At 36.7% G+C, this 14,000-nt stretch overlaps 1 protein-coding gene across 3 annotated transcripts in view; it reads left to right on the top strand.

Annotated features, from left to right (window-relative positions):
* Positions 1–14,000, top strand: part of LOC105193878 (autophagy-related protein 16-1) — a 443,766-nt gene that overhangs the window by 426,240 nt on the left and 3,526 nt on the right. The window contains exon 13 of one of the 3 annotated variants that reach the window (XM_039450288.1): positions 574–1,645. The exons of the other annotated variants lie outside the window; for them this stretch is intronic. Within the exon in view, the coding sequence (XP_039306222.1) occupies positions 574–592 (19 nt within the window). The 3' untranslated portion in view covers positions 593–1,645. Of the gene's footprint in view, positions 1–573; positions 1,646–14,000 lie in introns of those variants that run through there. 3 annotated transcript variants of the gene reach the window in all.

Raw genomic sequence — 14,000 nt, 5'->3', positions numbered from 1 at the left:
CACAACCTCACCTGGCAGGACTCCTGAAATGGGCCTCCACGCAATTTCCGTCCGTCTAAGCCTTTACAAGCCATTGAGGTATAGCCTGCGAGTTTGCCGCATCATTGACAGTTTAGATAACACTCTAAGCCGAACTATCCCATCGCACATGTAGCGCTAAATATGGTTATATGAATTCTGCAATGTAATATAAGCTCGCGTTGAATGTTAACACGAGATGATAATCGGATGCAACGTGAACATAAAATACGCAGGCTGACAATTTTTCTCCCGAATATATATATATATATATATATATATATATATATATATATATATATATATATATATTGAAAAATACCCTCTCTTCTCTCTTTCTCTCTCTCTGTCTCTGCTATTGAGAGCCGCTCAGGAATAAAGTTTAAATAGATTATTTTATTTATATTTTATTTATATGTACAAGATCGGCCTAGTAATATATTTTTCATCTCGAATGTGAGCTGATTTAATGAAAAGCCGAAAGGTATTAAAAAAAAAAAAATGCTCCCTGTTGCATCCAATCACGCAGGGAGATGAACTTTATTTTCTTTCTAGATTAGCGCGTGGCCGGTAATCGAGGAGCGCTTTGTTAGCGGTGTAATTGCGGCGCTACGACGAGGCGGTCATCGGCGTATGCATACCAGCCGACGAATGCGAATGCTACATGTAATGTGTGCGCAATTTATCATGTGGCGTTCGTACGACGATAATATAACGCGTTACGTTCGCGGAGTATCGATGAGCGGTAGCGAATAACGACTCGAAACGCGCATTATCCGCGTATAAATTGATAAGTCAACGGTATTAAAGGAACGGCTATCGATTATCCCGAATTCGTGTGGTTCCCGTCAACGACGACAACGCGGGGAGAAGGAAAAGGCCAATGGCCCGGGAAATACTTTTTGCTTAAGCTACGAGTGTTTCCGAGCTTCTGCGAGCCTGTATTCATGGATTATCCATCGCTCGCGCACGGTCGGCGACGTCGCCACGTCGTATCTTCGAGGAAATCGCCTATATTAATACTTAATAAATTCCGCGTATCCATCGACGTGTCCATTATGGGCACGCATACTATCCCAGCAAATTGGCCGATGCTCGGTATATGAACATGAAGTAATATTGTAATTGCCGTGAAATAAACAAGTTTCAGCTTACGGTAGACGAACGCGGATGTTAAGAAAATCGGCTTATATTATGTATTAGCTTGCGCCACGTTGTGTGATTGTTCGAAAATATATTATTATATTGCGCGGAGCGCTTTCCGACATTATAATTTCATAATTGATATGTGTATCGCGCCTACCGTATCTTTACTGCCCTTTGAAATCTTTTTCTCAGCCAAACCATCTCTCGCCAGCTCATTTCGATGTCCTATAATAATTTCCGATGTGTCGTGTATTTGCTATTTATTTTAACTTCGTAAATCACATCTTTCTGAATTATAGCTTTTCTAATACGATTTTGTATGTCTTCGTTAAATGAAAAGCAAAGGGGACCGAGACTGTATCTTGCATAATTTGTGTAATTTGGAAAGAAATCTTATTATTTTGCGGATATCCACGAATTGGTTGTTTGAAGATTTAATTATATTTAATAGATATCTAAATTAGATACGAGTAAAATAAGAATTTGTACAGAGAGAAAAAGATATGGTTTACTATCGCATATAATTATTAATACCAACATTTATAAGTTGTTTTTTAAAAAAATTTGTACTTTTTTATAAAAATATTTGTATTTTTCATGAAAATAGGGCAATTTTTATTTTTTATGAAAATAATTTTTTCATATTTCAAAATTTAAAACTGCGTTAGCTTATTTTCTTGCAACGAAGCTATAGCTCGTTTAGGAGTGAAATATTGGACGAAAATTGGCAAAATTTCAATGTGGCACAATTTGTGATTTTATAAGCTCGACCATTTGTCCAATCTAACTCGTTAACGCAATGTTATTCGCCTGTAAAAAAAAATTTGCTTCATATATAGTATAAATATTTAAAAAATGTTCAGTTTATAATCTGGAGAGGTACGGCTATCCCCAAGTATTAATCTGCGAATGTATCATACTGCAAAAGCTATTATGCATATACGTGTAGGCGTATAATGACGTATATGCTTTTCGGCTAAATAATTTGTCCGATAAAAAGCAATGCTCAACTATACATGAATTATTTCGTTGAAAAATGTTGAACAATGGCAATACAGTTAATTCTGTCTCTCTGAAATTTTACGATATTGTTGTTTTTGTTAGGCTATATAGCTGCATAGCGCGTGCGCGAGTCAGAAATAATTTTATCTGTAAGCTAGCATCCAATTTTGTATGTATTTTAATGACGCAAATATTTCTGCCCGCGCTCAGGCTTTAATTTTCCAGATAATCTGCCCTATTAGCCGCATAATTTTAAACGTTTAATGGCAAGATTACACCGATCTAGTCCGCACGCGATTTAAGACGCGCGAGCGACGTGATATTAAACATTAACATCGCCGTGTTCGGCTTAGGCGAGAGATGTCGAGAACTCCCTTTTTTCAGCGATGTTATACCCCACAATTATTTAAAACTAGCGTTAAAACCGAGGGGAAATTCACAGCCGGCATTGGTGTACAAAATTTCGGCAGTGGACTGCCGAAAAAAGTAAGCAGTGATCTATAATATTGACGGCATTGTCGTCAGTGGTTGGGGAGTGGTGAGCTCACTTCAGAGTCGGTTTTTCGATCATGGGGTTGAGCACAAAAATTTTTGAATACTTCGGGAAAGCTTTAGAATTCTTGTGCAGACATTGGCGTATGATAATGGGCACGCGGTAGTGTTCATAATTGCATGGCATTGCCTTAATTTTAATATAGGATTGACGGCATTGTAGGCATTGACTAACAATAAGCATTGTCGGCAGTGTACAAAAATGTCGGCAGTGTTTTACAGCAATGCCAAAAATCGGCATTGGTGTACAAAATTTTGGGTTGTGAATTCCCCCTCGGTTAAAACTTTCCAAACTATTAGCAACGAATAATGAGATTAATGTAGAAAAATCATATTTAAGTGTTTCAAATTATCGATTTAAAAGTTTTCTTTTATACTCGTGTATATTTGTTGTTTCTTGTTCCTTTTTTTAGTATATTATGTACAATCAAAGTTGAAAATCTATAAAATATATATAAAAATTTACGGTTATAAACATATAAACGTATTGCTTCGTATAATCCTATAATTGAACTCATTGAAGTCATTAAATGTTTGATTTTACAGAAAAACTTTGAAATTGCATAAAAGTTTCACAAAATATTCAGTATTCTGTTTATATTATTTAAAGTAAGTCTTGCATATTTTATTAAAAAAACATAGAAAATAACTTGCTAAAGTTAAAATGTTTTATTATTGTGTAGGATCATTTTGTAGCATTGTGAATTAAATTAGAGCACTTCGCGCACGTGCATAAAACATAACGTAATTACTAAAATACCTAATTCATTACGAAAATACAAATATAAGAGGATATATTGTTCAAGAGGTTAATATTCAAATGAAAATAATAATAATCGCTTATTAATTCTTCACATTTCGAATTAGACATTTAATGAGCTTATATATAGAAAAGCAGTGTTGTTACATTTACCTTTATCGGATTTGCACTCAACTATTTTCGCTCAGTATTGAATTCTAAAAAGTTATATTTTTGTAAAATACATTTTTTTCAAAGATTTAAATGTATGCTCAAATTATTTTGTCATTCAATGAAATATATAATCATTCAAACTTTAAAATAGCCTTTTAAGCTCTCTCGAAAATGTTCGAAATTAAAATCCTCATCGTTACGCGCAGTTTTAGTTTAATATATTATAGAATACTCGATAATACATGAATTTTGATAATGCAAAATAATTTTGATAATTTTTCGATAATACCTGTCTCTTGCAACATGTGTTTTCAATTTTAGAGCGTTTCCCAATATATTCTCTATAGGTTATTACTTTTAGCTCATTAGAGTAGAATTCGTCAACGTTGACGAAAATGCAAATTGCTAATGTGTATAGAAGTGGGAACTTGCGCGAGTTAAAGCGTACAGCAATAGTTATTCACAGAGTCCAGAGCGGCAGTGTTTAAACTATCGCGCATTCATGTACCTTCACTTTGTGGGTGAAAGTGAAGTTCGGACCAAGACATGGCGAATGCAAACTTGGAATAGCATACTACTGGGAATTTCGCTAGTGTCACTACAGTTGCTGCTTTTGAATACGTCTCCAAAGACGTCGAACGTCAAACATGAATTGGAAACGCCCGGCGAGCATGTACCAAACGTAGGAACTCTCTCTTCCGTTAGATAATTCGGCGACATAACTACTTCGTATTTTACTCGATTCATGGTTATGTGTTAAACATGCTTTTGCAATTTCTCTAAAATATACGACTTGGTAATGAAATATCACAACTGAATTCGCGTACAGGTATCGCGGTATATTACGTATTTTTACTTGTGAAATAATTTCATTATTATATATTTTCATTGTATTAATGTAATTTATCCTTTTATGATTTATTAATAAGAATAAAATATTGACGAGCTCATTCGAACATGACAAATTAAATGTTCTCGTCGATACGTTAATACGCATCTGACATTAATTAAATGATACAAACACATTGTAGCGAATAATGTCGTTTAAACAGGAGGAATTTCTGCAGAATTATAGCGAATTTTCGACAGCCATCCTTAACGGATTAAATCTGGTTTCGGAAATTACGGACGGGTATCCGAATGTGCCAGGTAAATTTATGGGAATTAATTTTTTCGCCGTAACTTCCGCACGTTTCGGCCAATCATAAATCCATTTGTCGTTGAGTTCGATTACGTTCTGGCTTCTTTTGAAATTCGGAATTGTTTTCGTGCTTTGCCTGCGCTAGGCAATGCATCTGAAATTTATGACTCAATACAACGTTCATCAATAGCCAATTATATGATTAGCCGATCCAATATTTACAGAATTTTGAAATATCCACGATTTACGCGCCTCTGGCGAGATAAAATCCATTATAATTGTAATCCGCAAAAATATAATTTACAGGGCGAAAAAAAACATAAAAGATATGTCATTGATTAATAATCGCAGGTGTCATGTAGGGCAACTTAAAACTTTCCGGCTAGAACGAGGGTGATAAGCGGAACGAGTTAAAGTTTGGGTTAATATTTGAACTACCTAATAACTTCAAAATGCATGAAGCTTAATGGCACGTCTAAACCTAAAACGACAGCCTGAAAATCCCGTGAAAGAAAGTGGTCTCGCCGCTAGAGATTATCGTATCGTAGAGCAAACGGAAACATGTGGGAAACGACGGGGTCCGGCAAATATTCTTGTTTATATCCGTTTCTCTGTATCACACGTTTAACACAGAGCCGCGCGTATCGCAGCGGTTGTTCGTGATATCAATGAGGCAATGTCGACAGTCCTAATGACATTTAATGCCCCGCTTGCTGCTTTTCCGGGATTCTTCACGCGAGGTTGCGTTCTTGGCAATCATCGAAAGCCAAGCTGTTGGTGAGCTGTCTCTCTCTCTCTCTCTCTCTCTCTCTCTCTCTCTCTCTCTCGCACGGCATCGTTGCGGTGTACACGCGGCGACCGACGCGAACGCGTAATCCTCATCTTTAACGGCAGTTATATTCGCCACCATCGCGGTTGTCGTGGTCGTCGTCATCGTTTCGCGTCATTTGCTACGAGAATCACGCCGATCTAATCGTCGCCTGTATTGTCGCTCGTTCCTCTTCTCGCCCCTTCCTTCATCCCTGCGAATCGCAGGATGCCTTGCCAATGAGCGCGCCATTAAACGCCACTGTTCGCGGTCGAGCAAGCATTCGCGATCACATAGATTAATGACGAAGATTCATGATCGTTTGAATAATTAGGCGAGAGTTACTTGCGAAATTGTCGCATTTTGTGAAACTAAACGCACCGCGACCGTGCCACTTTGTTTTTGCCGCACTCCACAGTTCAAATTCTACAAAAGCGGACAAAAAATCTCGTTTTCCAATAGTTAACTGCCGATAAATAATTTGAATGCATTATACCGAAGACTTGTAGGACCAAAAACGCTGCGAGAGCATTTTCATCTTCTTTTATTTAAAAAAAAAAAATTATTAAAAATAAACAATTTTCTTAGTTACTTTTTCTGTCGCATTATCAAGTCTCAAGCATATTTTTTATGGATATACTTTTGGGATTTTTTCAGATATGAAATATGTAATATTTGTTTTTATTTTATTTGGATAAATTTATACAGAAGTAACAAATTTAATTCAAAATAAGAGCTGTTGTTTGATATTTTGGCGATATTTATTTCTAATATGATTTATTACCTCTCTGATTCGACAAGTCATTACATTCATAGGCCTACAAAAAGAGAATGGTGATGCCCAAAAATGAGATCTTATTTTTAATATAATGTCTAAAATGTAAACTTTAAATTCCTTAAAAAAAAATTACTCATCCTTATTCTCATTGCTGATATTGTAAAATATGTAACAGAAGCACGTTTATGATAAATACGTGATGTAATATCAGCGTCTAAGGTAAATGTCAGAGTAGATTTCGGAAATAAAGATTTAAAATAATTTGTAAGACGTTATGCTCGTAAAATTTCAAGAAAAACTATTAACATCGATATTATTAATTTTCCATTGGTATTTAACGTCTTTTATTTGTTTAACTTCGGATAAAACAAGGAAAAATCTTTTAGTAGATATCATCTGCTCTATTATTAATCTCAGAATTATATCTTAGGGTCTAAACGTCAAATGTTCCCGATAGTGATAACTGCAAATAATGTGTAAAATAAGTTAAAAAATATTATTATGATACACACACACATGTGCTTTTTCTATTATTTTAAGTTAAAAAAACATTTAAAAAAAAATTTATTAAAAAAATTGAAATAAATAGTATATAAATAATTTGGGTCATGTTTAGAAGCTTTCGAAACCACTGCACTCGGTTGAATACTCGTTAAAAAAAGCAAGAGGAAGAGAAAGAGGGGAATATTACGAAAGCGATATTACGATTTTATGGTCACGCCTGAGGTATTATGGCCGTTCAACAATATAGTTCAATAAAGCATTAGTTTTTTTTTACGTATATATTCGGCATTGTTTATGGTCAAGTGAACAGATTTTATCGATGTACGGTGCAATGACGAGTAGTCATCGTGACTACTTTTGATATTAAATCAATTTCAATTCATTTTTATTTATCTATAAAAATTGGTGCTCAGTATTCCGCTTGCTTCTATTGTACCAGGTTTTTTACCTATTGTATATTGCATTTGCAAACACGGACATTCAATTGCTTTTTATAATATGCAGTTTTCAAAACATGGTTTTAGATTACGGACCGCTATCTCGGCCACGATCTCAATTAGGTGTGCGATTTTATGAAATTACATATTCGTTTTTGCTCCACCACAGCGCTGTCCCGCAAAGCTCTTACATTTTCATGTGTAAAACAAAATTATCTCATCTCGCAGTCGTGGGCTCGCGTTTTTGCCAGAGCGAGTTCGTAAGTGATGGATTAACGTACGGAGCGGAATTCCCCGCTGCAGCGTGTTTTTATTTTTTTCCCCCTAATAACAACAGCCCTCTGCATGAAAATCTCGAGCCCCTGCGAGCGAGCCTGCTCGCGTTCAGTCGTTCTCATGCGTCTGATTATTATATTCCGTGTTACGTACGTTAAGATCCCCATTTTATTGCTCTCGCGCGAAATTTATCGCTACGCTTGTACCTCGCTGTGTCAACAGGTGGCAACATATCATTTTATATAGACATATTATGCGAGGTATATGCGAGAAACGCTGCTGATAAAGAATACGTTATCTAACCGACCCATCAAAGCTGTGTGACACTTATGATCACGAATGCTATCTGACAATATTTTCACATTACAGCTCTCGCTTGATATCGATCAAACAAATATTTATAACTAAATAACTGAAAAATGATTTTTTGTCAATAATGCTTATTGTCTGTCATCCTGTGTACTACTCGCGTAATCTATTTTTTGTTATTGAGACTTGACTGTTAATATAGCATCGTTTAAATTTGCTATGATGACATAATGATATGCACTGTATAATGTAATGTGGTGCAATGTGCAACACATAATGCGATATAATTGTAATTTATAATGTATAATAACGCTATTAATCAAATATTAGCATTAATATTATTTGTATCGCCTTTGATTCGATTAATACGATAGTGATAGTAATAGCGGAAGCGAATGGGATTATATATAATCTCTAAATCTGAAAAGTTCCTGTGTGGCTTCCGCCAAGTTTTTTTCATATATAGACTTAATACAGAGAGCCTGATCCACGGGCACAGCCCTAGCTTTCTCTTAGACACTTCTTGGCATAGCCCCATGTTCTTAGGCTCATGCAGCCCTAGATTTCTAGGCCTTAATACAAACTTAATCCTTTGGGCCTGATATAGTTTCAGGTTGCTTTGATGTAATCTTCGAAAAATATATGTAAGATAAGGTGGTCTTGGCAAATAGTGTCTTTACATTCTCGGTGATTTATCATTGCCTTACGCCGCAAAGAGGTGGCAATCAATTAAAAATCTGATACGTTCTGGGTAGATTGAAAGCTGGATCTTTGACACGGAGAGCAGACGCGTAACTCTTTGCGCCACGATCACCACTTCGATTCAATTAACATCGTATAAAAAATTAATCGAATCGATGTTGACGCGCTGTCTCGAATGCCAGCGCCATTACGTCCCCCCCCCCCCGATAATCGTTTCGCGACGCCTCTCGTTTTCTTTGTTCTCCAGCGTACGTATCACAACGAACTGCGGTTTCGAACGTAAAATTCTGCGGGAGATCTTATCCCGATTTCATTATCGGTAAATCGCCCGCGATCTAATTATTGCAAACCGGCGTTGTGCATCCACAATGAGGGATAATGATTTTAATTATCTCCCGCGTCCTACGACAAATGAGCCGCACCTTCACGGTGGTGCGAGCAGCGGTGCATTTCACTCTGCATCGCTTTTCTTTCGTTAAATGGTTTCTCCGTCTTCTTGCCCCCTCGGCCTTTTTCTTCTTCCCGACGTCCCTTCGCTATCCCTTTACGGTTCGCATAATCCATCGCCGCGGGTTAAAATCTAAAATCCACAATCATTCCCTATCTTTCTCTCTTTGTTCCTTCGCTTCTCTCCTTCCCTTCGCTTTTCCCAGAAACATTTTGCTATCCTTTCTAATCTTTCTCTCCCTTTGCCCCGCGTAGACAGAATATGAGGCTTCACCGGCGTTTGTATGTTACCTCTGTCATTTGCGAGAAGGACGGTCAAAAATGCGGCGTACGTTTCAAAGACTCGTAATGTTCCGTCCATCTCTTGCCACGTCCATCTCACGCACATCAACTCTCTCCTATTATACTCCTACGTCCTTCCTCTTTCTCTTCCACTTCCTCTCTTTCATACAAATTTCTTTCTCTCTCGCGCTCGATCTCTTTCTATCTGTCTCTCGCGTTAGCTTTGCGGCTGGGTGAAAAAAAATGAGTGGGCGGAATGGAACGGCAGGAGAAGCTGCGAGGAGGCAGAGGCGAAAGTGGCGTACGGAAGAGAGTGGAAACATCGTTCGCGAAAGCTTATTTCCAAGCTCCTTCGGCAAGAACGGATAGGTCTCCTTTATCACGACCGCAATATACACCACCAAGGTAGCAGCTACTCGCAAAGGTATCCCGGATACGAAGCACGCTGCTTTTAGAAATATCGTTCCCGCTAAGCGACGACGCCGACGACGACGACGACGGCGACGACGACGGCGACGACGGCGGCGCACTCGACGGGCGGTCGTCGCGACGCACTCGTGGGGCGACGCTTTTTCTTACTCTTATACGTTCTTGTTTCACCGCGGCGTAAGCTCGCTTTTCCCTGCTGCCTTGACGGCAACAAACCTCACGCAGGAATAAACCACGCGCCAGTCAAATCGTGACAGAACGATACGTCGCTGTTTTTACGGTTTAACCGTGTTTCCACGTATTCCCCGCTAAGCACCGAGCAACGCGATTCTATTCCTGAATGCAATCTACGAGTTACTTCTGCTGGACCGAATGAAGCCCCACGCTCGATTACGCCGGATTTACGCCAACTTTAGTCACAAAATTGCAATACAAGATGTAACTGCCCTATTCGAAGGTTCATTTCATTGTGAAGATTGGAACACAAACTTGTAGGATCATTCTGGTATTGACGCCGCGTGAGGATTTACGTCGCAGTAGTCAGAAAACATAGAAGTAGTAATTTATAAGCTATATTTAACCACTCTGTTATGTGTCTTTATAGTCATATTAGTATTGTGTTGTGATTTCAGTTTACAATCAATATTAATAAAACTATAATGAGATAATAGGTGCTGCCTCAGAAATCGGCTCGAAATGTGCATTTTATTGCGAGCACTGTCTTATACGTCTTATTTGTTTAGGATTCGTTAATGTTAACATTAAAACACTGAAATCACAACGTAATACTGTGCTAATATGACATAAAGGCACATAACAGAACGGTTGCGTGTAAATTATTTTAACCTCTCTTATTTTTTCTAACTTTTGCAGCGTAACTCCTCGCACGACATGAATACAGGAGTTACTCTATACTCATAGAGACTTCGTTATGAAGGGTAGGGAGCTTTCCACACCCGGAGCTTTCCTGGGTATGAAATTTCACAACCAGGGAATTCAGGATATTAAAAAGATATTTTAATTTTTGGTAAATTAAAAAAAATTTTAAGTGATTTAATAAAAAATAATATTCGATTAGAGTGCCTACATTATATTACAACACATAATAAAAGAGATGAAATATTAGCGTTAATGAAACCCTCCTCTGCTGTTTGAAGTACTTCACATCCAAAAAGGTTAAAAAATTCTCTATATATTTCCCTGTCTATACTTATCGTTGTTATTCTCTAATAAACTTTGAAAAAACATTTTATAAATTATTATGTTATGTCTTATAAGCATTATTTGTAATTTGTGCACCGTGTGTCCTACACACGAGTGGCTGTATACACTTCTAATAGATGGCAAAAAGGCAAAGTTTTTAAAAAATTTTTTTCAACGTGAGAAAATAAATATTTTATATTTCCATTTTTTTATGGTAGTGGACAATCTAGTTTTTATTGGTATAGTTTATTTTCCTCAAACATAGAAAATAATATTTGATAAAATGAGTTTTAGATAGGTGTGGTATAAATCCCGGAGTTATACACTGAGAAAATTGTTCGGTTAAATAACTGCGCGTTTGGTTGAATCGTTTGAATTTTGTATTTCTTGGTATCCAAAACTTTGTTATATTTACGGAATTATTTCATTATAAGTTGGTGTAAAAACAATCAAAGCTACTAGATCCTTTGATCAAAATAACTACATATATTTAGTAATCATAAGTATAAAATTTAGATGGAAATGTTCCATATTTAACTAAGCATTTGGTCTATCTAACCAAATATTTCTCTCAGTGTACCTTAATGTACGTAGTACTACGGACCATAGAACTTCATTAACGAATGATATTCGGAAGGTGGGCAAGCGATACGTTTAATTTCCACGTTGGTTCTCTAAACAATAACAACGAACTATCACGTAACTTCTCTCATTACGTTGGTACTGATTAAACAATGACAGCGGAAGATCAGATTGTCTTTTATTAGACTGTACGAATCATATTGATTACATGATGAGGAACTGATGGATCGGTTGGGTCGGTTTCTCACAAAGAATTCACATGTGAGTCGATTCATTGAAAACAACAGCGACAATTGGCAATCTCATATGAGCTATCGCGAATGAATGCTAGTCGTTTTCAATTTGATTACCATCTATCCGCCTATTCTGCTGAATGCGCTTTGTTATTCATAGAATTATAGGAAAATGTAAAAGCGTGTCTCTAGGATTTCTCGATTCATTGTTTCATCGATTCATCGTTACTGTAGATTTATTGCATCGCTGAATGCAGTTATCGAATTACTTTTCATGAAGCAGTACAAAAAAAAGAACGCCGCGCAAAGCTTTGACGAAATTATTGTTTTATCACGCTGCAACTGAGTGCCTAGAAATTTTCGCTTTACGGAGGAATTTTTAACCCATAAAGAATATCTTTAAAAAGATTATACCACTAGAATTCAGAAAATTAAAGTAATAAAACGAAGTATGTTGCTTGATTACCTTTCGTAAAATGTATTCTGGCCTGTGCAGTTTTAACAGGCTCGTCACGCGAGCATTTAGACTTTTTCGCTTACTCGTAAAAACTGTAATCATGGGTTTATAGCTGATACCTCTCCACCAGGGTGCTTGGCCTTTGCCCTTGCGCGAAATATTCACTTGGTACACGTTTGTGAAGGATTTCTCAACAGCATTGCCGGGGATCGGGAACGGGGCAGGAAGAGGCGCGCGCCATTTTCAGTACGTTTGTCCGCGCATAGAAACACCCTTTTACGATTTCGCCAAGCCCTGCGAATCACCCTCGGGAATTTAGATTTTATAGACCTTTTGCTGCACGAGCGCAGCCGCTCGGACCAGAAAATTACGTAGCACTGTATTCCATCATGTTCAAATGGAATCTTTAACGAAACGATTTAAGCGGCCGCGGATTTTTCTACGTAAAATTCCAGTCGCTACACACGAATCGTATTTATATTTGAGCCATTCGCCGTTCATTACCGCGATCGTTTCATTTCCCATTTTATTTCTCTCACGTCACGGTGCTCTTCGAAGGGGAAAAGACGAAGAATTAAATCGCGCAAGGTTCAAGAGTTCGTCATACGTGCGACATACAACATTCCCGAGCGTTTTTACGTTTGGCCTTTACACCGTACGATGCGTTTCCGTAAAGATAGCGAATTAATTGAAAGACCTTTACGCGCGACGGCGGCAAATAATTTCGCGACGCGCCATAAGGAAATTAGATTCACTAGACAAAAAAAGTTAGTGGGTGAAAATGGAAAACGCTGGCTTTGAAAGCTTTTGGATGTACCTGTTTAAAGCTCGCTGCTTCTCTACAGCAGATTTCCGAATTCACAGTTTCGGAAATCTGCTCGCGCAAATCGGGCCATTGGTTTACAATTTTTCCCTTTTCTCTTTCCCTATTTGCACTTATCGAGCGCGCAAGATTAGCCGATAACATTTAATCGTACTAATCAAATTTACAAATTTACATTTTATAATATCAAGTCAATATATAATACATTTTTAATATATTTTTATTATATTTTAAAGGCTCGGAAAAAATCAGTTTTTCTATTTTTCCGTGGATTTGTTCAATTTTTTTTCCCAAGGATAGAAAATTCATTGGAAAAATTGTGGTAAAACATTTGCTTCTTTTCATAAAGAAAATGATTGATGTTTTCATAAAGAAAATGAACATTTAACTGAAGTTAAATAAAGATAATATATTATATTCAAGACGATACAAGAAGCTGAAAAATATAAAGACGTTCAAAAGACGTTTAAGAAATATCTTTATGACGTCTTTTGAACTTTTGTGCTCTCAGCAAAAACATTACCTTCAAAGAATTACAATAAAATTATGGAAAAATATGTATAGAATGCTATTAAAATACCTCGTAGAAAGAATGACTTTGATACAACGCTTTTCAGAATTTAAAAATCTTATAACAGGCTAATATTTACAGTTGACACAGAGAAACGTTATTAATTTTAGATTACAATTTCCACGACAACAGTAAATATGAGTACGCTATGAAATTAAAAATAGAAAAGTATTATTGACCTTATCAGTACCAAAGTTTGTCTTACGATATGATATTTTAATTCTAATTTATCATATTTATTTTCGAGTCTGTAGCTCGCCACACTTTGGTCTGTGAGAAACGGAACGAAAAAATATATATATAAATTTTAACAAAAATAAAATTACATAATTTCCCGGATTACATTAATATGATGGGCAAGGAAAATTAAATAGTATGTTGTTTACA

This window comes from Solenopsis invicta, chromosome 6 (assembly GCF_016802725.1).
Source record: "Solenopsis invicta isolate M01_SB chromosome 6, UNIL_Sinv_3.0, whole genome shotgun sequence".
Taxonomy (NCBI): Eukaryota; Metazoa; Arthropoda; class Insecta; order Hymenoptera; family Formicidae; genus Solenopsis; species Solenopsis invicta.
This window is presented reverse-complemented; position numbering and strand designations above follow the sequence as displayed.